Source organism: Drosophila novamexicana, unplaced genomic scaffold (genome assembly GCF_003285875.2).
Source record: "Drosophila novamexicana strain 15010-1031.04,08,12 unplaced genomic scaffold, DnovRS2.1 tig00000387-arrow-pilon, whole genome shotgun sequence".
Classification (NCBI taxonomy): domain Eukaryota; kingdom Metazoa; phylum Arthropoda; class Insecta; order Diptera; family Drosophilidae; genus Drosophila; species Drosophila novamexicana.
In genome coordinates, this window is record NW_020824800.1 from 3,712,515 (window position 1) to 3,735,769 (window position 23,255).

A 23,255-nucleotide genomic window follows, 5' to 3' on the forward strand; every position below is an offset into this window, starting at 1 on the left:
ATAATAGGATAAAAACTAGCGCACCGAAGCCTTAATAGCCTTGCAGAGCATAATTTCAAGTGTTATAGAGAGATCTATAAGATAATGGAACTTTATCAAGTTCTAATTCCTGCACGGTAAAGTTTTTAAAATTACAATAATTTCTTGAAGCTTAACCTATCTTTAACCTTTCCAAAACAAGGACAACTTCAATTCCGCTTACCAATTGATAAAAACCTTTCGCCATGGAGCCTAAGCCGAGTTAAAGCACAAAGCCTGGAGCAAAATCAAAGCACAGCCGCCTCCTTGAAGCGGTGACTGTCGCTATTATCCACGCACGGGCACCTTGCGCCGGCGAGCATGAGCGCGCTCCTAGCTTCTTAATCAAATGTTATCCTCTAAGAGCAGATCGTTGTCATCGCTTCGATCCGGCAGGCAAACAAAGAACTCCAGCAGATTCAAAATCGGCCCGCGCGAGAATGGATTCTGATAGCGTCCGCGCTTATCCCGCAAATATGGATAACGCTTGTAGTTGAACATCTCGTTCGTGGTGAGATTCATGCAGGCATGCAGGATCTGCAAGGAAAATAAAACAGTTTTAGCGATTGTCAGCCACAGGCAGCCGTGTGTGCCTACCGAAGTGCAGGTGAGTATCCAGCCCAGACCGCAGAATACGACCGCCTCGATCAGCCCGAGCACATAGAGCAGCGTGAAGCCCTCGATCATGACACAGTAGCAGGCAAAATAAATGGTAAATGAGCAATTGACGGCCACCGAAAGCACGAACAGGAAGAACCACATGCGATTGCGCAGGCCAACGCAATTGTAGATGAAGGGGCAATGGTGATCGAAGTAGGAGACGCAACGATTGCACACACGGCAGTGCTTGGCGCGCAGCGGGCGCAGGCAGCGGCAGCTGTGGCACAGCCGGGTGAGCATCACATTGCGTTTCTTCAGTTTGTCAAAGTAGGGTATCTGCTTGATGGCGCGATAGTAGGCATCCGAGCTGAGCGGTATGTAGCCGGGATCACGACGATTCGCAATGGCCCAGCTGACCCACATGACCACGTTCCAGTAGATGAAACAATAATGCGAACGCCTCAGTATGTTCCACGTGATGGGTATGGCGCGTATCATGTACATGGGATAGCCCCATAGCAGCACCGAGAAGAGGAAGAGAAATAGCGGTCCCTTGGAGTCGCCGGCGCCGCCAAACAGCCAGCCCCAGCTCTCCGATACGGATGGTATCCAGCGTGACTTTTTCTTCACCTCGCCATAGAGCAAACGCACCACATCCTGATGCTGATGCGCCTGTGCCAGCATAATGGGCGTCTTGCCGTTTTTATCCCGCGGCTCCAGCTCCAGCTGTGACTTCTCGCACAGTAGCCGCACGCAATTGATGTTACCGGAGAGACAGGCCAGATGCAGCGGTGTCGAGCCAAAGTTATCCGTCTTTTGCAGCTCCACGCCGGAATACATGAGCAGACGCATCAGATCACCATGTCCCTTATATGCCGCCCAGTGCAGCGCCGTGTCGCCATTGATGTCCGTCAGATTATTCAATGCACCCATGCCCAGCAGATAGGCAGCCGTCGCAGTGCGTCCGTACATGCAGGCCAGGTGCAGAGGCGTGAGTCCCTTGAAATCTGCCGCGTTGACAGCCACGCCCGCCTGCAGCAGCACCTGCACCACAGAAGCATGCCCCTTGCGGCAGGCCCAGTGTATGGGTCGAGGTCCCTGTGTGCCCAAGCAGGGTAAATCAATGGGCGCGGTCCGTTCAATTAAATAACGCATAAGCTGCACATTGCCATTGAGCGCAATCCAGTGAGCGGGCGTATAGCCGTGCCGATCTCTGGCCGAAAGGCATTCCATGCCAAACTTCTCGACCAGATTCTCCACTTCGCTAACTTCGCCGCTCTTGATAATATCGAAAATATCATCCAGATTTACGGTGGCGCCGTCCAAACCCTCAAATAATAGCATGTTGCTGTCGTGCTCGCTGCCCTCTCCATTATTGGCTGGCCCGTTGGTGCCCGGCGGCGAGTGCGGACGATGATCGATGTCAATGTCAATGTCCGCATGGGCGTGACCATCCTCCTCCATGTTGCATGACGAGGAGGCCGTCAGGGGCAGCGCCCAAACACTGCGCGCTGCCCCCGGACTGGGGTGTACCTTGCTGGAGGCCACGTTGTAGAAATCGAATTCTACGCCAAGACGTTCCGCTGTGCCACCCGATAGCGGTGGTTGGTGGTGCAACGGGTTTTCCAGTAAATGTGCAATTTTGTTGGCTTTTAGGCAACCGCAGGCTAAAAAATTCGTTTACTCTACGTAATTGTATCGGAAATAAACACCAGGACATTAATTATGTCAGCAGGTTAAAAATCAATATTAACTGCGAATGTAGGACATTCGAGTTCGAATTGGCGCCAATTAAAAAACAGCTGGGCTTATCGATTACCCTTTAGCTTTTCGATAGTTACGTATTTTACTGTTGGCAATGCTGCAAACCCCTGTCAGTCGCCTTCCTCTTTCAAAACAATATGCTGCCGGCTTCTGTTAATTTTAATACTCGGTTTTACAACTTTTGCTAAAAAGTAGTTACTATAAAAACAATTTGTTTATAATACAAACCTAAAAACATTATCCAAGGATAAAAACAAGTAGCTGCAGCATTTCCATTAACAATTTGCCGCCGCTGTTAATAACATTTGAATACCTTTTGGCTTAACAGACACAGCGTGCTGCAAGAGCAACAACAACGTGGAATCGGAATGGGTGACAACGTGGTGTCGGAATTAAATAATTTGGATTTGAATAAGCAAAAGGCATGTTAAAATCCTTGTAACTGCATTCGTGTGTATAAGAACATAAACGTAATTAAGTTATGTTAAAAGTGTTGCCGTTCGTTGTTGCGTTTAGAGGCAGCAACTGTAAAACTGTGCACAATATACGAGCGCTATCGTTGGCCAAAAATCAACAGCAGTTTATACAACCTCAACAGCAGGGCATAAGCAGCAGTCGGTGCTACGCAACTTTGGTTGGTTTCCCGCTCGCAATTGTGTTTCTATCTATTTAACTGTTAAATGCCACATCATATTCACCTGGGCATGTTGCGTGTGTTTGTGTGTGTGTGAGCGTTTTATTGTCATGTGTGTGTCTACCAAATGCCAAAATGAATCACAGCCGGCGGCTGCTGTTGTGACGTCACTAAATTCAACTGCAATTATTCCGCCACCCCTCCTGCCCTCAAACGCTGACTAAACTCGTGTGCTTCATTGCATCAGTTTCTTCCGAAAGTAGATAAAGCAAAGAACCAAAAACAGTTACTCTTATTGTCATTTGCTTTTTGGTGACAACTGTGTAAACGACAAAACAAAAACAGTGACACCGAAAATTCATTACAAATAATTGCTATCTTAACTGTGTACGTTGCCCACGTAGCAAAAAGAAGTTTGATACACTTTCTGATTTATATGATTGTATATTTATTACGCCTTGGCGATCTATTGATTTTTTCCATACGCATTGCAGGCGGCTAAAATGAAGAAGGAGAAAAAGGAGAAGCCAGCTGCAGGCGGCGGCGACAGTCGTAAAGGTAATTAAATAAAATAAAAAGCTACGAGAGAGTTACATTAAAAAAAAAGGAACCTTCGGGAGTACCGAGGCATAAATACCCTTGCAGACATATACATAACATATTAATACAAAACCGTTTCCGATTCGAATAAGATAGCTTATTCGATTCGAATAAGATAGCTTTTTGACTGGTTTCCTATGACAGGTATATTTTATAGAAATACGACCTCTGCAAGGGTAGGCCTAATATGTTTTGCCCAGGGAAGTTGTCTGAAAACGCACTCCTATCATAACCTCTCCCGCAGAGCTTAATCCGTGGCCAAAATACATTGAGGAGCGTAACGTATTCTGGGAGAAATGCAAGGCCGAGTATCTTGCCGAGCTGGCTGCCAAGCCGCGTGTGGCCATCAAAGTAACACTGCCCGATGGTAAACAGGTGGATGCTACCTCCTGGGAGACCACGCCCTACGATGTAGCACGCGGCATTAGCCAGGGTCTGGCCGATAATACCATTATATCGAAGGTAAATGGCGAAGTTTGGGATTTGGATCGCGTTCTAGAGGGCGATTGCAGTCTGCAGCTGCTCAAATTTGATGATCCGGATGCACAGGCCGTCTTCTGGCACAGCTCTGCTCACATTATGGGTGAGGCCATGGAGCGCATCTATGGTGGGCATCTGTGCTACGGCCCGCCCATTGAGAGTGGATTCTACTACGACATGCATTTGGAGGGCGAAGGCGTAAGCAGTTCATCTTCAAATCATATATTTATCCATTAACCAATATTTCTGCTTAGATATCCACGAATGATTACGGCACCATGGAGACGCTGGTCAAGCAGATTGTCAAGGAGAAGCAAAACTTCGAGCGACTAGAAATGAAGAAATCCGATCTGCTGGAGATGTTCAAGTACAATGAGTTTAAGGTGCGGATTCTCAATGAAAAGGTAACCACAGATCGCACCACGGTCTATAAGTGCGGCTCTTTGATCGATCTGTGTCGCGGTCCGCATGTGCGTCACACTGGCAAGGTTAAGGCCTTGAAGATCACCAAGAACTCTTCAACCTATTGGGAAGGCAAAGCCGATGCGGAGACACTACAACGCGTCTATGGCATATCATTCCCGGATCCCAAGCAGCTAAAGGAATGGGAGAAACTGCAGGAGGAGGCAGCAAAACGTGATCATCGCAAGATTGGCCGGGAGCAGGAGCTCTTCTTTTTCCATGAACTCTCCCCGGGCTCATGCTTCTTTCAGCCACGAGGCGCACACATCTACAACACGCTGATGAATTTGATTCGGGGCGAGTACAGAAAGCGCGGATTCCAGGAGGTCATCTCGCCAAATATCTACAATGCCAAACTGTGGATGACATCCGGCCACTGGCAGCACTATGCGGACAACATGTTCTCATTTGAGGCGGAGAAGGAGAAGTTTGCGCTGAAGCCAATGAATTGTCCCGGTCATTGCCTGATCTTCGACAATCGCAATCGATCATGGCGCGAGCTGCCGCTGCGCATGGCTGACTTTGGTGTGCTCCATCGCAACGAACTGTCCGGCGCATTGACTGGCCTGACACGTGTTCGCCGTTTCCAGCAGGATGATGCGCACATCTTCTGTGCGCCGGAGCAGATCAAGAGCGAAATGAAGGGCTGTTTGGACTTTTTGCGGCATGTGTACACCATCTTTGGCTTTTCCTTCCAGCTGGTGCTGTCCACACGGCCAGACAAGTATTTGGGCGAGCTGGAGCAGTGGGATGCCGCTGAAAAGGCATTGGCTGAATCACTCAATGAGTTCGGCATGCCGTGGAAAGAGAATCCCGGCGATGGCGCTTTCTATGGTCCCAAAATTGATATTACCATTATGGATGCACTGAAGCGTCCATTCCAGTGTGCTACCATCCAGCTGGACTTCCAGTTGCCCATACGCTTCAATCTCAACTACATTGCCGATGATGGCGAAAAGAAGCGTCCAGTTATCATACATCGCGCCATTCTTGGCTCTGTGGAGCGCATGATTGCCATTCTTACGGAGAACTATGCCGGCAAATGGCCATTCTGGCTTTCGCCGCGACAGGTCATGGTTGTGCCGGTGGGCCCCGCCTACGATGAGTATGCAAAGTCTGTGCGCGATCAGCTCTATGCCGCTGGCTTCATGAGCGAGGCCGACTGCGATGCTGGCGACACGATGAACAAGAAGATACGCAATGCTCAGCTGGCGCAATTCAATTTTATTTTGGTGGTGGGCGATAAGGAGCGTTCCTCGAACACAGTGAATGTGCGTACCCGTGACAATAAGGTGCATGGTGAAGTGTCTGTAGCGGAACTCATTACCAAGCTGCAAAAGATACGCGACGAGTATATCACAAATGAGGATAACTTCTAGGTCACGCTCCTCCATCAAAATGTACTCTATTTATATATCCAAAATATGTATACCCAGCTTTGCAAAGCAAACGACCGGCATTTTTCAGTTGTATTTTACGCTTACATTCATGAAATCCTCAAATAAATTATAGTCCCAACAAGGACAGACAAATTATGAACCCTGGGCTAGATAATTGATAAAGTCTAAAGTTGTAATACACTTGATAGAATTCTTCAAATCTAAAGTTTTCTGAACTTCCGAAAGCTGCAATAAAATGTTCAAATTTGGAATCCTAAATCAATTTTAAAGCAACGATCTTTAATAACTAGTTTTAAGTTGTTTCCGGCTTTTCAATCAGCTAGTCAGAACTGTTTTATGTATAGACATGAGTTATCCATCAATTTGTAAGTGGAACGTCATGCTTATCGTGGATATTCATAAAGCTTTTGGAAATTGTTGAACATATCGATAAGATATGTGGGCCAAGTTGAACGCAGTGAGTCATTTACCATGGATAATTCATAAATGAAGTGAGAGCTTGCTTTTTAGTTTTTTTTTTCTGTTTTTAATTTATTGCTAATACTTATTATGTTTAGTTTCATAATTTGATTTATTAAAAATTGCGTTTCGTATTTCAATTTTGTAAGCTTTTGCTTGTTGCGTAAAAAATGCACAAAGTTCTCTCGCTAGTCGAAGCAAAAAATTGTTAATGTTGTTTAAATTGTTAATTGTTTACACTGCCATAAAAATACATATTATATATATTTATAAATTCATATATATATATATATATATTTACTCATAAGATGCCAAGTTCTGCGCCAACCAACTGCAGCTGCCGTGCCGTCCACAGAATACAACCGAAAATAAAATAACAAACAAAAGCCGCAAACAAAACGGGGCTTAGTCATATAAATGGAACCTCATCGGTCTGCCAGTGCCTAATATGATCTCATTTTCTGGGTTATGCTCTGGGGGCTTGAACACATGCTGGCTCAGTGGTATCTGTAGTCGGGGGAAAATGGGGCAACCAGTACACAATGTGGAATGTTCTTGCGTGTGCTCTAGGTTTGGTTTCTTTTCTTTTGTTGTAAGTACAAGTTTTGGGAGAGTTTGTTAAGCTGAGCTCACACGTGCCAGATTGGCTAGGGAATGCTTAGAGCTTGGCATAGTCTGGCGTAGATTTGCCAAAGAGAAATTATTTCGATAATACATGATTTGTTTTATTTCTATAGCTCATGCCATATATTATATGGTGATAATACAGTGGACACTCGAAAATGAGAACTATTAGAAATAAGATATATACTTTAAATCAAATTCACAACTGTTCTGAAAAGAGAAACCTTTCGCTTTGCGAGTGACCACTGTCATTGCGCTCTAAATGGGAACAGGAAGTATCTTAGTTTTCCCCAGTTGTTGGGTACGTCTGAGCAGAGCTTAACTCTTAGCTTGGAGATTAGGATTTGGCGCATACTTATATATTGCAATGCAATGCATTTAACGTACATAATTAGCCGATTGCGTTAAATTAGTTTTTAGTCTATTTATGTTTTGCTATCATTTTGTTTTATACTCTTGTTTTTAGTTATTTTTTATAAATAAACTTAAACATAAAATTGTGTGTATGTCTGCATCTCATGTTTAGCTTGGTTTCTGTTTTCTGTTGCATGTTCATCTTTAGCCTGTTGCCCACATACACCTGGTGTCAACCCCGTCGCGCCAGCGTGTGTGTCAATGTGTGAATCTTTTTGAGGTTGTAGCGAAGGTTGTGCGGGTAGTGGCTAGTGGTGGTGGTTGTGGTTGGGAGGGAGCTGCGGGGTAATTGGGTAAGTGCCCAGTTCTAGCAGGCACAACCACCTTCGGGATCCTTAGTCTCATTGGGCGAATCTTTAAGCACAACCTCTTGCATATCCTCAGATGGCTTGTTCTCCGTGGAGTCCATGCCGGGCAGCGCCGCCGCGACGCGCCTAAACAATTGTTTCACATTGTAACCGGCCTTGGCGCTGGTCTCGATGAACATCACATTTAGCTCTTTCGCCTTGCGCTCACCCTCCTCGGTGGACACTTGACGTTTGTCAGACAGATCCGTTTTGTTGCCCACCAACATGATGATGACATCACTGCCACGCTCCGTGCGCACATCATCGATCCACTTGGAGGTCTGATGGAATGAGTTTGTGTTCGTGATATCGTAGACAACCACAGCGACTGTCGAGTCGCGTATATAGGAGGGAATTAGCGAACGAAAACGCTCCTGACCCGCCGTATCCCATAATTGCAGTCGCACAGTCCGATCCTCCAGGTACATCGTTTTAGATAGAAAATCAATACCAATTGTCGCCTGGTAGGTGTTGTCAAAACTGTCATACATGAACCGTGTAATCAGCGACGTTTTCCCCACACTCTGCTCGCCGAGAAACACCAATTTGAATTTTCGCAAAGGATTGCCAAAATCGCCGGATGACATGTTTACTATTTTTGTTGGTGCGGCCGCTGCTGCTGCTGTTTCAACTCTTGTACGTGTCGACTTTTTCTTAATTGCGGGTTTGCTGACCTCTCCTCGCCTCTCTCTTGTATACTCTCTCCACCTTTTGTTTTGCTATTGGGGCGTGTTACTTATGCGGCTTCTGCTGCACACGTTGCACTTTGTTTATGTGTATATGTATATATATAGTCGCCCGCACTTTTTTAGTCTCGTTTTGCGTAACGCTAAGTCCAATGATTTACGTAGTAGTATTAACAAAATTTTCGTAGAAAAAGTCAGCCACCAAGTCGATCTGAGTCAGTTGTAGGGATGGCTATCGATATACTATATCGATAATTGATTTCGTAGGCAATAATACCAACTGTTTGCCCATTAAAAATACCAAAATTAATACTGCTTCAAGCAACAGTCAACTGACACAATTTTAAAAATTGTGCAAAGCTTTTGATAAGTTATTAATGCTTATCGTCTAATGAAAATTATTGTTTAGAAATCACTTGACTTTTGACTTATCTGTCAATTGGGGCACTTTCATATACTACTCAACCAGTTCAAATGAAATATGTATTGTTTACATAGACCGTATTCTAATAACTTGTATCTTCCTAGATAGTTCTTATAATTAATCTAACCACCCTTCCAATTAAAATAGGCGCTTATCTATAAAGTACAAAAGCGCAAATTGAAAATTCTTATCACTGCTAAAAGCGTGCACATTTCGTATCTCGTTTTAATTTAAACGGCACTCGATAAAGCCATTTGTAAACAGTTTCTCGGAAACCATGTCGCTGAGCGGTCAAAAGACTTCAAGCTTATATCTGATTGCATGTTGCCTCATTTTTGGCTTCTGCGATGTGTCTGCGGCCGTCGTAAGAGCATCCACGGATCAAGTTGGGCCCAATGGACGAGTGGTGGGCGGAGTTGCTGCATCGGCTAACAGCGCTCCCTACGCGGTGTCCATGCAGTACCAAAGTACCCACTACTGTGCTGCCAGCATAATAAGCGCCAACTGGCTGGTAACTGCCGCCCATTGCTTAACCAACAGTGCACAGGTCCTTGGGAGCACACTAGTCGCCGGCAGCAATGCAGTTGCAGGAACTGCATCCACCACCCAAAAGCGTAGCATTACCTATTTTGTTGTCAATGAACTGTATACGGGCGGAACTGTCCCCTATGACATTGGATTAGTTTATACTCCCACTGCCTTCACTTGGACCGCTGCTGTGGCTGCTGTGAGCTTGCCCAAGTCGGGTGTGGTGCCCACTGGCACGGCAAACCTATATGGATGGGGAAGTACCTCGACTACAAATACGGCATCGTACCCCAGCGTTCTTCAAGTAGCTGCAAATGTTCCCATCATCAGCCTGGCGTCCTGCGAATCTGCATTAGGTTCAAAGGGCAAAGATGTACATAGCACTAACGTGTGCACGGGCCCCCTAACTGGAGGAGTTAGTATCTGCACTTCGGATTCTGGTGGTCCCTTGGTCCAGGGTAATGTTCTGATTGGAATCGTATCCTGGGGCAAGTTGCCATGCGGACAGGCCAATTCACCATCTGTCTACGTGCAGGTGTCTTCGTTTATATCCTGGATTTCGGCCAATCAAAAGGTCCAGTAACGTATAATGTTTATAATTCAAGAAATAAATACGTTCAAATATTAGTTTAGTATTTTAATCTGTTAGTATATATTTCAGTTCAAGCGTGTGAGCTTTTTCGAATGCTGGTCACGCTTTAACTGCACTTAAGATATCGATATTATTGCTACAGCCATTGTCTTGCAGCTATCGAGTAGGTCGACAAAAAAAAAAGAAAAGAATTCCAATAATTACAATTAGAGCACGAGTACCGCAACGCATTTAATTAATAGTAATATTGACTCGTGTCACAATGGAAGTCGAAACAACGACACCTGAACACAACAGAGAATTTGCGGATGTTGACATTAATAATGGCTCAGCGTCCGGTGCATCCGATGAGGAGGAGGTGCCAGCGCCGGGCAGTGTAACATTGGAGCATGAAAATGATTTATTCGTTTCGGCAATGACCCCGAGCGAAGTGCATGTAAGTTCCGCTTCACCAAGCACTCATAATATTTTGATTTAATTAAGCATAATTTTGCGTCGCAAATGGGCGGCGTCCGCTCTGTACGTTTATCTTTAACTTCCTCGATTGTTTGCTTTGTTTGACTTTTGTGACAACGTCACAAGCCTAGCTGACGCCCTTGCGCACACGCCCCTCGCTGCGCCAATTTGAATCCATGCGATTAGGCAGTGCATATTCATTTATTATCTTTATCAAATCTCGTATTATGTTGCAGCGTCGCATTTCTGCCAGCAATCTGGAGGAGGTGCTGACAGACGACGGGGACTATTTTATTCAAATTGTCATATCAGATCCCCAAAAGGTTGGCGATGGCATGAGCTCGTATTTGGCATACAAGTGAGTCACACCGCCTTATCACTGGTGCCCTAACTTATTTACCCTATTAATTGCCATTTCTGTTATTATGTAGAGTGACAACGAAAACCAACATTCCAAAATTTAAGCGCACCGAATTTAGCACTTTGCGACGTTTTAGCGATTTCCTGGGGATACATGATCTCTTGGTGAACAAGTATTTGCGCATGGGTCGTATTATACCGCCGGCGCCTTCCAAAAATATTATTGGCAGCACCAAGGTAAAGATGAGTCCACAGCAAACCGAGCCGGGCACACCAATCAATCAGGAATGGGTTGAGATACGGCGTGCCGCACTGGAGCGTTTTGTGCATCGTACAGCGCAGCATCCGGTGTTGCGCGTGGATTTGGATTTTATAAATTTCTTGGAAAGCGACCAGGAGCTTCCACGTGCCGTTAATACGTCAGCTCTCAGTGGCGCTGGCGTCATTCGATTATTTAATAGAGTTGGCGAGACGGTTAACAAAATAACGTACAAAATGGATGAGAACGATCCATGGTTCGATGACAAGATAACCGAAGTGGAGAATTTGGATGCAAATCTGCAAAAACTTTCATCGGCACTCAAATCGCTGGTGTCCTCACGCCGTGAGTTGTCTGTGCTGACTGGACTTGTGGCCAAATCGGCGGCTATGCTGAGCACTTGTGAGGAGCATACTGGACTTTCACGTGCGCTCTCGAATCTGGCCGATGTGGAGGAAAAAATTGAGCTGCTGCGCTCCGAGCAGGCGAATTCTGATTTCTATATACTCGCCGAGTTTATCAAAGACTATTTGGGGCTGTTCGGTGCTATCAAGTGTATTTTTCACGAACGTGTAAAGGCCTTTCAGAACTGGCAATACGCCCAGATGCAACTCTCAAAACGACGTGAGAATCGCGGTCGCTTCGAGCTGGCCAATCGTGTCGACAAGCTAGATCAGGCGCAACAAGAGGTTGAAGAGGTTGGGGCTACAATAATATGATATATAATATATGCGGTATTATAATGTTCTCTTCTTTATTTTACAGTGGCAGGGCAAGGTGCAGCGCTGTCAGCAACAATTTGATGACATTTCGTCGGAAATCAAGAGGGAAATGGAACGCTTCGAGCTAACCAGAGTGAAAGACTTCAAGGCTAACATTATTAAATACATTGAAGTTCAAATGGCGCATCAACAACAGGTAATGATATGCGATAACCAGTTCGCGAATTGCATTTCTAATCATATGTGCCCTCATCTTCACTTTACACAGATCATCAGCTACTGGGAGGCGTTTGCACCATTTGCCAGAGAAATCGTTTAACTTTCATTCAAATCGCCAGATGCATTTCCAACATGCTTAACTCACAGCATAGCGGCATTGCGCTTCGTATCTATACCTATCTAATGTGCGTGCGTTAATTTTGTGGGACCAATTTGTCGTCAACTGGAGGCGCTGATCTTGAAGTGAAGCTACTTGTTGCCGCTGTTGCTGCTGCTGCCGTTCGGCACTTCCTAGCGCTTTAAATTCCTCTCAATAATTGTTACCATGTGGTGCGATTGTGCTTGCAGATAAAGTTCAACTTTAATTACCGATGCATTCAAACACACACATACATATACATATATATATTTATATATATATATATATTATTTTATTCTTACACAGTAATTATTATTATTATTATTGCAAATTTTGCTTTTATTTTTGTAAATGTATACAAAAAATCAATGTTTATTAGAGACTTTTGGTGTAGTCTACATATCGCAAAGCGCGAAATTATTCTCAATCTATCTTCGGTATAATTTAAAAAAAAAAATAACTTCAATGAAGCCAGTTATTAAATGAATATGCATGAAAGAAATTGAAATGTAATTAAGTGATTGAATTGGGAAACCATTTTTCCCACGATTGTTGTTGGTTTATATATATATTTATGTATATTCGAAACACCTTTTGTAACATGACAAAGCAACATAATACTTTAACAAATAAATTTGTAAATATGTATGTAATATAAAAGTGTAATATAGTTAAGGAAAGCATTAGAAGCGCTTTTAAAATTCCAACGATTAGTTTGATAGGCAGAGTTTTATATCGATAGTTTTATGTCGACAGATTCATCGAATCGATTCCGTTTTATATCGATTGATTCAGTTTTATGTCGATAGATTCCGTTTTGTATCGATATATTCAGTTTTGTATCGATAGATTCCGTTTTATACCGATAGATTCAGTGTCATCGCATTGCGGTGAATGGCAAATGATAACTAATGTGTGTGAATGGTGAAATAATAGTGTGAATTTGTTTAGTCATTTCGTCTAGCGCTTTCTCGAATTTTAATCAATTTTAGTTCTATAAAAAACAGTCACAAGCCATTTAACGCATTTACTTGAGCACAAACAACGAAGGCGTTAGTACGCAACTATGGAGTTTCCACACTTGGGCCAACACTGCAACGAAGCCACATGCAACAGATTAGGTGAGTTTCGACCTCGACACGACAATATCTGCCACACTGAGAATAAATGACCTTTAATAAACCTTATGCAAATACAACTGTTTCGTAGATTTCCTGCCTGTTAAATGTGACTCATGTGACAAGGTGTTCTGCGCCACACATTACAACTACGAGCGTCACAATTGTCCAGGTGCCCACAAGAAGAACTTTCAAGTGCCCATATGTCCGCTGTGCGGGGAGCCTGTGCCGACGGCTCCTGGCGTTGAACCAGATTTAACGGTTGGCCAGCACATCGACAAGCAATGCAAATCGGATAGCAAAAAAATCTACACAAATCGCTGCCATGCGAAGGGCTGTAAACGCAAAGAGCTGATACCCGTCCTTTGCTCCCAGTGCAAATTAAATTTCTGTCTACGTCATCGTCACACCAGCGACCACGACTGCAAGCCTGCGAGTGCAGCCGGATCGTCTGCCCCGGTGGCGTCGGCGGGCACATCTCAGGGCATTTTTAAAATATTCACCGATACACGGTCAATGGCAGCGCAGGCAGCCGAGAAGCGACGCCAAAGCAAACCACAAGCAAATCCCCCAGCAAGGAATGTTCCACTAGCAGCTGCAGCCGCTGCTACACCCATTCAAGTTCAAACTATACAAGGAAATATGGTAAGACTTACTGGACAGACATATGATACAGTAGTCTGTAAGAAGGTACCTCTACATTGTTAGTAAGATGCCAGAAAATAGTCAAATCATTTTAAATTTCATCCCTCTCGGATTAGCTAGATTATAGTTGGAAAAATTCTCTTTGCATATTTATAGTCATTAAAAAACACGTCAGATACTTAAGTATTCTTGAATTTTTCAGACTGAGGACGAGGCTTTGGCGCATGCGCTAGCTTTATCCATCATGGAGCAGGATGATGCAGCTAATACAAATCGGCGCGGCGCCACGTCCGCAGCCAATACGCAACGCGCAGCGACTGTGGGTGGACGCGATTCGCAGCAAACAAATGGAAAGGATAAATGCTCACTTTCCTAGTTCTGACACCGTACGAAACATATCCAACACCTGACCAGCGGCCAATGTGTGCTGCCCTTTTATTAGATCTTTAATTAAACTAATTGTCATTTTGTTTGTAATTTATATTTAATGTTGATAATTTATGTTGACTTCGTCACATTCTCAGCACGCTTAAGGCTGCTTAGCAAAAATAATTCAAATCGAGTCTGTTTCCCAATTTGTCGAAACTGACTCGATTATTAGCTCTACTTGGTTAGAACACACTGTAATATACATGTTGAATTGCTTAGGTTTATAAATACATACATAGGAATAGGGAATACATAGGGATAACATATTCTGTATACTATGCTGAGCTTATCTGTGTGGGCTGCTGCTCGTTATCTGGCTTCTCCACAGTCACATTTTGAGGTTGTCCGGAAACTGTGCTCTGCTTGGCGTCTGTTGCCACTGGCAATGGAGTGCTTATAGCTGCCGGCGTCTGCTCGCCTTCGGGCTCTTCTACAACCACATGGGCTTGCTCCGCCTTGTTGGATATGCTGCTTAGCTTTCTACCAACTGTTGCACCCTCTACGGATGATGATGTGCTTATTTTACGTGCTGCCGCTGCGAAGCTTGCTACGCCTTCGGCGGCTAATATGCTGGCACTGGACAACAAAATGGACACCTGCTCTGCTGAGGGACAGCTCGTAATGATCATATCATCCGCAGAATAGCCATTTGTTGTTAACAGTTGCTCCAGCTTAACAAATGCCTGTATGATGTTGTTCTGCAATGGAATGTGTTTAAATTAAGTGCAACGACTCCACAAATTTGAAGCTTACAACTTACCCGTATGGGCCGAAAGATTATAAACTCGGTATCACGATTGCTCAGGTAGAGTTGCATCGCACGCTGCAGCACCGCCAGTTTGGCCTTGATTAGGCGCTGTGTCTCTTGGATAATGCTGCTGATTTGCTGCGGACTCGCCCAGCTGCTTTGCCGCAGCACATAATTAACTTTGCCCGTGGAGGACGCGTCTGACGCTGTTGTGTTCGTTGCTTTGGCGGTGTCGTGGGCCAACAGTGCTTGTGCCTTGTCCAGGAATGTGATGAGCGGACCTATCAGCATGTGTACTGCATCTTTAATATACTGCTCGCACACCGTCTTCAGCTGACGGTCGACTTCTTTGCGCGAGTCCAGCAAATGCTCCTTGATTTGTGGCGTACCCTCGAGCAGAAATTCGAGCAATGCATTGTTGCTGCCCATGGAGAACAGTTGCTTGCGCTTCTGCAGCAGCCCAAAGGCTGCCGTCTTCACCTTGCTGAAGTCCAACGAGGTTTCCTTTATGGTAAAATCAACACGAAACGGTGCGATTTGCTCGCGCAATATCAGCAAATGCTTTACTTCAAAAAGTTCGCCATCGATGGGCGTCTTCGCGGCGGCTATCTTAGTCGCTGCATGGGAAACGCTCTGTATACACAATTTGAGTGCCTCCTGGGAGAGACCTTGGAATATGGGCCGATCCACGCAGCGGTACAGACGAGATAGACAGACCAAAGTGCGTCGCACTGTGGGATACCACATGCCATGCAGATCAGCGGGCGAATCTACAAAAGAAACAGCTTTAATAATCAACTTGGATGCTGATGTATTACACCTACTCATCTGTTTGACTCTGTAGGCGGTGTCCACGCTTTCCGCTTCGCTGGACATCATGGACGCGCGAGAATCCGAGCGTCGCAGCTGAGTAGGCTCTTGCAGTGACAGCGCAATGCTCTGTAATAGTAATAAAATGTTATTTAAAGAAATAGCCAAAATAGGGCGCACAAAATTTAACCTCCATCATTTCCAGCTTCTCGGGATATGCCAAATCGCCGGTCGAAGGGTTGTAGTTTTGTATATCGGATTGCAGATACAAATGCGCACGGAATACCAACCGCTCCTGCACATCCTGCAGCAGCTGATGAGCTATGGTCGCAAACGCCTCCAGTCCACTGGCTGTGTGGAAAATACAGAATGCCAGGTTAGTTAGTGGAGGGAAGCTAGAGTAATACAAGTATAAAGCTAGACATACGATTTTGTTGGACATGCTCTTCGAGCATTTCGATGCGCAATATGGAACAGATCTCTGCAAGCGTTTCCAAGTGATTTATGTGTATAATAAACGGCCGCAAGGTATCATACAAAATTGTGCACAAGCCCTCCAGATAAACACTACAAGTGAAAAATATATGTCAATTCATAACACACGGAAACGAGGGAAACTTACGTCAGATGCGCTGCGCCTGTGCCGAAGAACTGATAATACAGACGTTGCTCGTCCTGACAAACGTGGACAAGAAAGGCGCATGCACTGCGCGTTAGCGAACAGTGATCGCCCTTGTGAGCATTCTTCACATTCTGTATGGACTGATTGACGGCAGGTGACATGACACTGGCGCGCTGTGCCAGATAATGCTGCTGCAGATCTGTCATTAGCTGGACATATTCGCTGCTGCTGCTGTGATCAAGGCGCGATTCGATAAGCTGTGCAACGCGCTTCACTTTAGCCGCTGCTGTCTGATATTTGCCATAGTAGAGTGCAAATGCGGCATCGGGTGCTTGCAGCGAACCGGCATCGCCACTGCTGTTGCGCGGATGCAGTGTCGCCTCCGTGGCCTGGTTGATGACATTAACCACATAGTTGCGCACTAGGCCCGTTGCCTTGGACAGGCACTGCTTGTACTTGACATTGTAGGCAGCAGCGTCCTTGAAGTTGGGCTAAAACAATTCACAATTATTGGCTATTAGCTGGGATTCGGGCGTCTTACTCACATGATCCGCTAGATAATTCAAGCATTCGTCGATTTTATTGAGACACTCGCGGAAAGCTTCACTGGCCACGGACAACGTGGGGCTTTGCAGGCGCTGATTTAGCAGCTCCACCTGACTGAAGAAATGAAGTCTTCGTTGGATTTCGTTGCTTAGCTCCTGGAGCTTCTGCTGCTCATCGATTAACTGCTCGCTGGCCGTGTTGAGAGCGCTGGTCTTCTGCGAGACAAACTCGTACTCAGCGCTAAGCGCACCCAGCCGCTCCATGGCTACAGAGATTTGTTCAAGCATATGAGCACATTCCGACTTGCGTTGCTCCAACTGTTGCAGATACTTGTGGTAATTGGCGTCGCCACGTCGCTCGATCTCCGTGTTGACGTTCACAAACCAGAGCAGAAAATCGTTTGTGTTCTGCAGGCCTCCCTCTGGCAGCTTTATGTCCACCTCAGAGCTGCACTCCGTTGGCTTGGACGCTTTTGTGGGTGTGGACGACAACGTTGCCTATAATCAAAAAAGTTCATGTCAATTATTTGTTTTGACGTGCGTGTCCATTGGATGTTGACTTGCCACAGTTTCGTCGTCGTGCCACAAATTTGTGAGCACATCCAAGTGTTCCTCTTGCTGTGCGCTTAGCGCTGCCAGTGGATCGGTTTTGGATTCCCATTGCATTAGACGGTTACGAATTTTACGCAAATTTTCATTTTCACTTTGCGCGCTGGCGACGTCATCCATTTTCCTACTGCGGCCAACGCCGAGCCAAAAACAGCTGTTCGGCTTGGTTATTTGATCAGCTGTGCGAGTGTACACACTGCCGATAACAAAAATGTCAGTATTTTTTAGCTAGGTGTGCACACACTGGCTCTTTTATCGAAACTCCGAGTTTGTTGTTTTTGCGGCTGCTGTTTTATAGGCGTTGCTCTTTTATTATAATTATTTATATTGGACGTAATGGCCCCGCAACCGGTGGTAACGGGTCTGTCGCCCAAGGAGGGTCCGCCGGGAACGCGTGTTATTATACGCGGTGAATTCCTGGGTACACGTGTGCAGGATCTCATTGGTATGGAAAGCATTTCGTCGTCATCGGCCCAGCATCTTTACAGTATATTTTCCACGTATATTCAGGTCTCAAAATATGCGGCTCCGACTGTCTGTTGTCGGCGGAATGGAAGTCACCTAATAAAATCATAGCCAGAACTGGCCCAGCCAAAGGGAAGGGTGATATTATAGTGACAACTATAAGCGGTGGCATGGGCACATCCACGGTGCAATTTCGTGCTTATCATGAAACAATTGGACCGCTCAAGGAGTCAGCTGTGTGGATTGAGGAGTCGCCATCGCAAAACTTTGCCTGGGGTCGCCGCACGCTAACGCAGTCTGGCCTAACTCAGGAAGATCCGTTGGGTCTTTCCATTGAGGGAAATGAGCAGAAAATACCGGAAGATTTGCGCGATTTGTTTCCCGATGCTTGCGGTGATTTGTCGCAGGAGAATTTCTCACCCGCCTGGTTTTTGCTCGAGAATCACTTGGCCACTTCGTTTGAAGATCTTAAGGCTGGTCTGGCCTATCTAAAGCGCAAGGTGGAGAGCCAAAAGGAGGGACAACTCTCGTTTCTGAAATCAAATGCTGGCTCAGTTATTGATCAGCTGGACACGCTAATGAACATCCGGGATAAGCTGCAGGAGGATGTCAAGCTGCACGGAAGCGAACCGCTAAATATTCTCGAGCAGTCCATTGAGAGTGAGTACACACATACCCTTTCTCAAGCTCTGTCAATATATGTAGCTTATCTTGACCCTTGCAGACTCCATTAATGAATCGCAGAAGATCTTCACAGATGTGCTCGTGCGCAAGGAGAAAGCAGACTCCACGCGCTCGGTGCTCTTTGCGCTGTCGCGTCACAAGTTTCTCTTCTGCCTGCCCAACACTGTGGATCGTCGTGCCAAGGCGGGCGAGTATGACATTGTGGTCAATGATTATTCGCGCGCCAAGAATCTGTTTGGCAAAACGGAACTGGCTATATTTCGTCAGGTGCTGGAGGAGGTGGATCAGCGCATCTTGTTGATACGTCGACAGCTGCACGAGAAGGTGGTCAAGATGCCCCAGAGCGTGGAACAGCAGAAGAAGTTGATCAAGGCGCTGACCAGCCTGGAGCTGCAGCAGAGCGGCACAACCATTGGGGATCGGCTGCGCAATACGGATCCCGCTTGGGATGCCATCGAAGCACGTGCTAAATACTTGGAGGCCACCTTCCGCCAGACCTTTGAGCAGCACGCCAATAAGGATGCCGCCCCGCAGGAAAAGTCCAAGAGTCGCGATCCCAGCCAGGCGCCCAGTCGTGTCAACTTTTGTGAGGAACTCTGCGATATTGCTGCCTCCCAGCTACCCGATCTGTGGCGCCTGGGCCAGCTTTACTTCACGGGCGAATTACGCGGACCGCACGACCCAAAGCCGGGTGACTTTAAGCGCATGGTGCTAACGGCCATCGAGAAGTTTTGTGTCTACTTGCGGCTGGCCATACTCATTGCTGCCGATCAACGAGCCCTGCGCCAGTCCAGTGGCTTATCATGGCCCATTGGCTCCTCCTCGGCTACACATCATTTTTTGCCATGGATACCGCAATGTTTGCGTTACACGCGTATAGCATACGCCACACTTATTGGTCTGGATTTGCCCTCGGATGCACTGGACATTATACAGAAGTTAATCGATGAGGTGCGCCTGTTTTGTTTCTCTATCATCTTCAAGCGGGCCACGGATCGCTGCAAGAAGCTGGGCGCGCAGGAGACATGGGAAATGACAGTAGAGGATTATCCGGGTGCGACGCAGCTGCCCGCTGCACTGGAAACTCTGCTGGTGGAGACCCTAGACGAGGTGCAGTCTGTGTGCATGCAGCCGGAGGTGCGTGAGGGCAATCTGCTAGAGCCACATTCAGATGGGCAGCGCGAGGTAACACAGCGGCTGCAGGAGCTGCTGTCCGCATTCAGCGCCGTCATAGCCGAGTTGGCCTATTCAACCCACGACGATGAGACGCCTACGCATAATGTGTCCCAGCTGCTCGGATTTCCAAATGCCCAGCAACCGGAGTCGGTGTCCGGTGTTGGAGGCGCAGCTGTTAACTGGGAACAGCGCATGCTCTGCTGCCTGGCCAACTATGCGTATTGCAACAAGAGCTTCTTTCCGCACATTGGCGGAGTTTTCGTGCGCTACGGCTATCCGTTGCCCACGCTGGCCATTGAGACGGCGCGCTACAATGCCAATCAGCTGTTCACCAATCTGCTGGAGGAATATGTGGAGCATAAAGGTGATCCACTGGTGGGCACCATTGAGCCCTCCATGTACCTGGGCCGCTTTCAGTGGGATCACGAGATGGAAATTGGTCTGGGTCAGCTGCGTCCCTATGCGCACGAGTGCTGCGATAATCTGGTGGGTGTTTACTCCGAAATATACAGCATTTCGCCCTCACTGCTGCGTCCCATACTGGAATCGATTGTGCAGACCATTTCCGAAGAACTGGCGCGTCTGATGAGCTGTGTGCAGCGATTTAGCTACACGGGCGCCATTCAGGCGCATGTGGACATACGACTTTTGCGCGATGCTCTCGAGAACTATGCCAACGAGACGGCCAAGTGAGTTATATAATGTTTCCCCTTATTTTATATATTTATAAAACTTTGCTTGCCTTCGCAGAAACTACTTTATGGAGGCTCTGGAAGCCATTACTCCGCCACTCAACAGCGAGCAGAAGCGCAAAGCGGATGAGATTCTTGAACGCGTGAAGCGCAATATGCGGCTGCAGTTGCTCTGCTTTGCCGTCAAAGAGCCATAGGCACATTCCCTCTATAACTAGATATACAAATATTTATCATTTGCAATTACCATAACAATTACTTTTGTATTTATGTTCATCGCTTTCAATTACCAGTTCCGCCTTAGGGCATGAAAAATGCGTGGAACCCCTGTTTATGTAATATTTACGCTTTCAATATATATTACGCTGCATAAAATATTACTTGAAAGCTTGTAAAATATTAATCAATATAATCTTAACATTTTCATGTAATTGTAATTGTAATTAATGGTAATTGAAAGTATTTAATTAGCAAAAGCAATGGTTACATTGCAGAGTAAAACTCTATAAAACTTTCAAACAATAACTAAAACATTTTGAATAGATTCACATCGATGGCAAAATTGCCGCCCTCGCGATCGTTTTTCTCGATCTGCTGCTTGATGACCTGCTCCACATCGATGGTATTGAATTTCTCCTGGACACGCTGCTTAATGGGATTCTCGATGGCATCCATTATCTGATAGCGCAACAGATTAGGCAGCACATTCACCGCAAACTCCATGACATAGTCCAAGGTGCCGGCGCCATCGCAGCGCACCTGAATGTTGCCCATATCGAGCTGCAAATCGTTAATCTGAGGCCGTTGTCGTGTGTCCAGAGGCTGGCTAATCTCAACGGTGGCACGTATATACTGCACTGTGAACTGCACATGACCGACGCGCGTCACGAGTCCAAAGCCCAGCTCCCATTGTCCGGCGCCGGTAATCTGCTGTGTGCCCACCTGCAACCGCAGCGAGACAGTATTATTTTGCATGGCAGCTGTGATGTTGCCCACGCGATAGAAACTGGAGATGCCATTGATCCAGGTGTTGGACAGCTGTACACTAAAAACGCCCATTGTGCGATTCATGTCGGCCACATGATACGGATCGAGGCCCTTTTGGCGCACCAGCTTGCGTCCTTCGGCAATGGCGCTGTCCAGCGGCGTTATCGAATTGGGCATCCGGCGATCGCCCATGTTCTTCTCAATGAACGCATTGATCTCAGTACGCAATTGCTTGTCCGCCTCCTGCAGCATGAACGGCTTCATGGCATCGAACACAACATTGGGCGCCGAATTGATGACGCTCTGGAATACGCTGCCCAGGAAGCCGAGATTCTGAAAATCCATGGCCATCTCGCCAAAGGTAATGTCCATCTTAATCTGTTCCGTGGTCAGATGACCATCACGTTCCACGCCTAGCGTGGCCGAGCCACGCACATAGACATTCTTTAGCAGCACAGTAAACGGTCCGTTGGTCTTGGAGAAGAAGGAGCTGAGTATGTAATTGCCCTTGACCAGCATCTCGTCCAGCTGTATCCCTGCCTCTATCTGCAACAAAGATACGCTTTCAATTTCTGGTCATAATTCAATTTGGCCTTCATCCACTTGCCTTCATCTCCTTGAAGTCTGCATTGATGCTGGCTATGCGAAATTTGGACAGGCCGTAGGCCTTCACTTTCATCATGTTCAGATTGCTTATGCCGATGTTTTTGGCCATATCGGGCACTTCTATGGGATCCGGCACGGGTGCACCAGGTAATCCAACTGGATCCTCTTGCTTGTAGTGCTCCAGCAGCGCCTCAATCTGTGCGGCCAGTTTATTTTTGCTTGCCTCAATCTCTTGCGCCTCATCGCCCTCTTCCGCTTCTGCGGATGGGACAAGGTTCAACTATGCATTGGAACTACTTGGAGTTGACATGGAGTCTATCTACTCACCATTCTCATCCTGCGCCCGCGCTGGCACGTTGCAAGCTAGGATTAGAAGTGCCACGAGTAATACTATCAGCGATTTCATCTTTGTGCGATTTTCTTATAAATCTCTGCTTATCAGTTGAGGAACAACAACAACAACAAGACGAAGAGAATGATTACGGATGCGCGTTTCGCTGCCTCCACTCGACTCGGATTCGAACTGACGACTGGCCCGAGTTAATCAACAGATAATGATGAGCACTTCACAGCAGCAGCAGCCGTCGCAGCGCTTATCAAAGGGCACGGCTAATGCTGAGCTGAGATGAGCTGATTTGTTTTTTTTTTTTATTAAACTCGGAATTGAGTGAGCGCGTGGCTGGCGTTGAGTACGACTCGCCGGAAGCGGTCACCACTTTACAAAAGTTTTGAGAAAATTCCATTTAGCCGCTCAATAGATAGAGAGAGATGTCTCCTGGAAAACTGTTCTGTTTCTCTCAAGCCATTTATAAAATAGAAAGCTGGTTATATACGGCTCTTGCAAAAATGTTTTTAAATTTACAATCTGAATTCGTCGTTAGATAAATCTCTTTATTTAAATTTGCAAACAAATATTTTTATTGCAACTGGCT

General features: G+C 46.1%; 9 protein-coding genes across 12 annotated transcripts; 5 read left to right on the forward strand and 4 right to left on the reverse strand.

Moving 5' to 3' along the window:
• Positions 1–39: 39 nt before the first annotated feature.
• Positions 40–2,292, reverse strand: LOC115760086 (probable protein S-acyltransferase 23; the record flags this gene model as incomplete). Its single annotated transcript, XM_030701271.1, has 2 exons — positions 40–555; positions 616–2,292. Coding segments are annotated over 2 exons (1,869 nt in total), but the record flags the coding sequence as incomplete, so codon positions are not given.
• A 252-nt stretch (positions 2,293–2,544) lies between these two features.
• On the forward strand, positions 2,545–6,097 carry LOC115760164 (threonine--tRNA ligase, cytoplasmic). 3 transcript variants are annotated; one of them, XM_030701382.1, is made up of 4 exons: positions 2,545–2,804; positions 3,511–3,574; positions 3,861–4,294; positions 4,351–6,097. In XM_030701382.1, exons 1-4 carry the CDS (start codon positions 2,751–2,753, stop codon positions 5,935–5,937), a joined length of 2,139 nt encoding a protein of 712 aa, XP_030557242.1. In that variant the 5' UTR covers positions 2,545–2,750; the 3' UTR covers positions 5,938–6,097. The 3 variants fall into 3 exon arrangements, with proteins under 3 accessions (XP_030557242.1, XP_030557241.1, XP_030557243.1); XM_030701381.1 differs by lacking the exon at positions 2,545–2,804 and adding an exon at positions 2,851–3,016; XM_030701383.1 differs by lacking the exon at positions 2,545–2,804 and adding an exon at positions 3,314–3,403.
• Positions 6,098–6,468: 371 nt separating this feature from the next.
• On the reverse strand, positions 6,469–8,720 carry LOC115760167 (ras-related protein Rab6). Its single transcript, XM_030701387.1, has one exon. The coding sequence runs from the start codon at positions 8,387–8,389 to the stop codon at positions 7,763–7,765; it is 627 nt and encodes a 208-aa protein (XP_030557247.1). The 5' UTR covers positions 8,390–8,720; the 3' UTR covers positions 6,469–7,762.
• A 269-nt stretch (positions 8,721–8,989) lies between these two features.
• LOC115760166 (trypsin delta/gamma-like protein CG30031) lies at positions 8,990–10,052 on the forward strand. Its single transcript, XM_030701386.1, has one exon. The coding sequence runs from the start codon at positions 9,190–9,192 to the stop codon at positions 10,021–10,023; it is 834 nt and encodes a 277-aa protein (XP_030557246.1). The 5' UTR covers positions 8,990–9,189; the 3' UTR covers positions 10,024–10,052.
• A 112-nt stretch (positions 10,053–10,164) lies between these two features.
• On the forward strand, positions 10,165–12,489 carry LOC115760165 (sorting nexin-2). The gene is made up of 5 exons (XM_030701385.1): positions 10,165–10,468; positions 10,725–10,846; positions 10,920–11,805; positions 11,873–12,025; positions 12,098–12,489. Exons 1-5 carry the CDS (start codon positions 10,295–10,297, stop codon positions 12,146–12,148), a joined length of 1,386 nt encoding a protein of 461 aa, XP_030557245.1. The 5' UTR covers positions 10,165–10,294; the 3' UTR covers positions 12,149–12,489.
• A 630-nt stretch (positions 12,490–13,119) lies between these two features.
• LOC115759858 (AN1-type zinc finger protein 2A) lies at positions 13,120–14,431 on the forward strand. Its single transcript, XM_030700962.1, has 3 exons — positions 13,120–13,308; positions 13,397–13,950; positions 14,153–14,431. Exons 1-3 carry the CDS (start codon positions 13,254–13,256, stop codon positions 14,324–14,326), a joined length of 783 nt encoding a protein of 260 aa, XP_030556822.1. The 5' UTR covers positions 13,120–13,253; the 3' UTR covers positions 14,327–14,431.
• Positions 14,416–17,869, reverse strand: LOC115759856 (conserved oligomeric Golgi complex subunit 3). 2 transcript variants are annotated; one of them, XM_030700961.1, is made up of 8 exons: positions 17,672–17,869; positions 17,105–17,602; positions 16,560–17,050; positions 16,365–16,504; positions 16,128–16,288; positions 15,952–16,066; positions 15,140–15,897; positions 14,416–15,077 (listed from the first exon to the last, which is right to left on the reverse strand). In XM_030700961.1, the coding sequence occupies exons 1-8, from the start codon at positions 17,831–17,833 to the stop codon at positions 14,655–14,657; spliced, it is 2,748 nt and encodes a 915-aa protein (XP_030556821.1). In that variant the 5' UTR covers positions 17,834–17,869; the 3' UTR covers positions 14,416–14,654. The 2 variants fall into 2 exon arrangements, with proteins under 2 accessions (XP_030556821.1, XP_030556819.1); XM_030700959.1 differs by having other exon boundaries at positions 17,669–17,869.
• A 120-nt stretch (positions 17,870–17,989) lies between these two features.
• LOC115759726 (exocyst complex component 2) lies at positions 17,990–20,950 on the forward strand. Its single transcript, XM_030700745.1, has 4 exons — positions 17,990–18,158; positions 18,224–18,838; positions 18,903–20,727; positions 20,789–20,950. The coding sequence occupies exons 1-4, from the start codon at positions 18,050–18,052 to the stop codon at positions 20,925–20,927; spliced, it is 2,688 nt and encodes an 895-aa protein (XP_030556605.1). The 5' UTR covers positions 17,990–18,049; the 3' UTR covers positions 20,928–20,950.
• LOC115759729 lies at positions 20,936–22,850 on the reverse strand. The gene is made up of 3 exons (XM_030700749.1): positions 22,651–22,850; positions 22,325–22,581; positions 20,936–22,263 (listed from the first exon to the last, which is right to left on the reverse strand). The coding sequence occupies exons 1-3, from the start codon at positions 22,727–22,729 to the stop codon at positions 21,256–21,258; spliced, it is 1,344 nt and encodes a 447-aa protein (XP_030556609.1). The 5' UTR covers positions 22,730–22,850; the 3' UTR covers positions 20,936–21,255.
• Between the last annotated feature and the right edge of the window lie 405 nt (positions 22,851–23,255).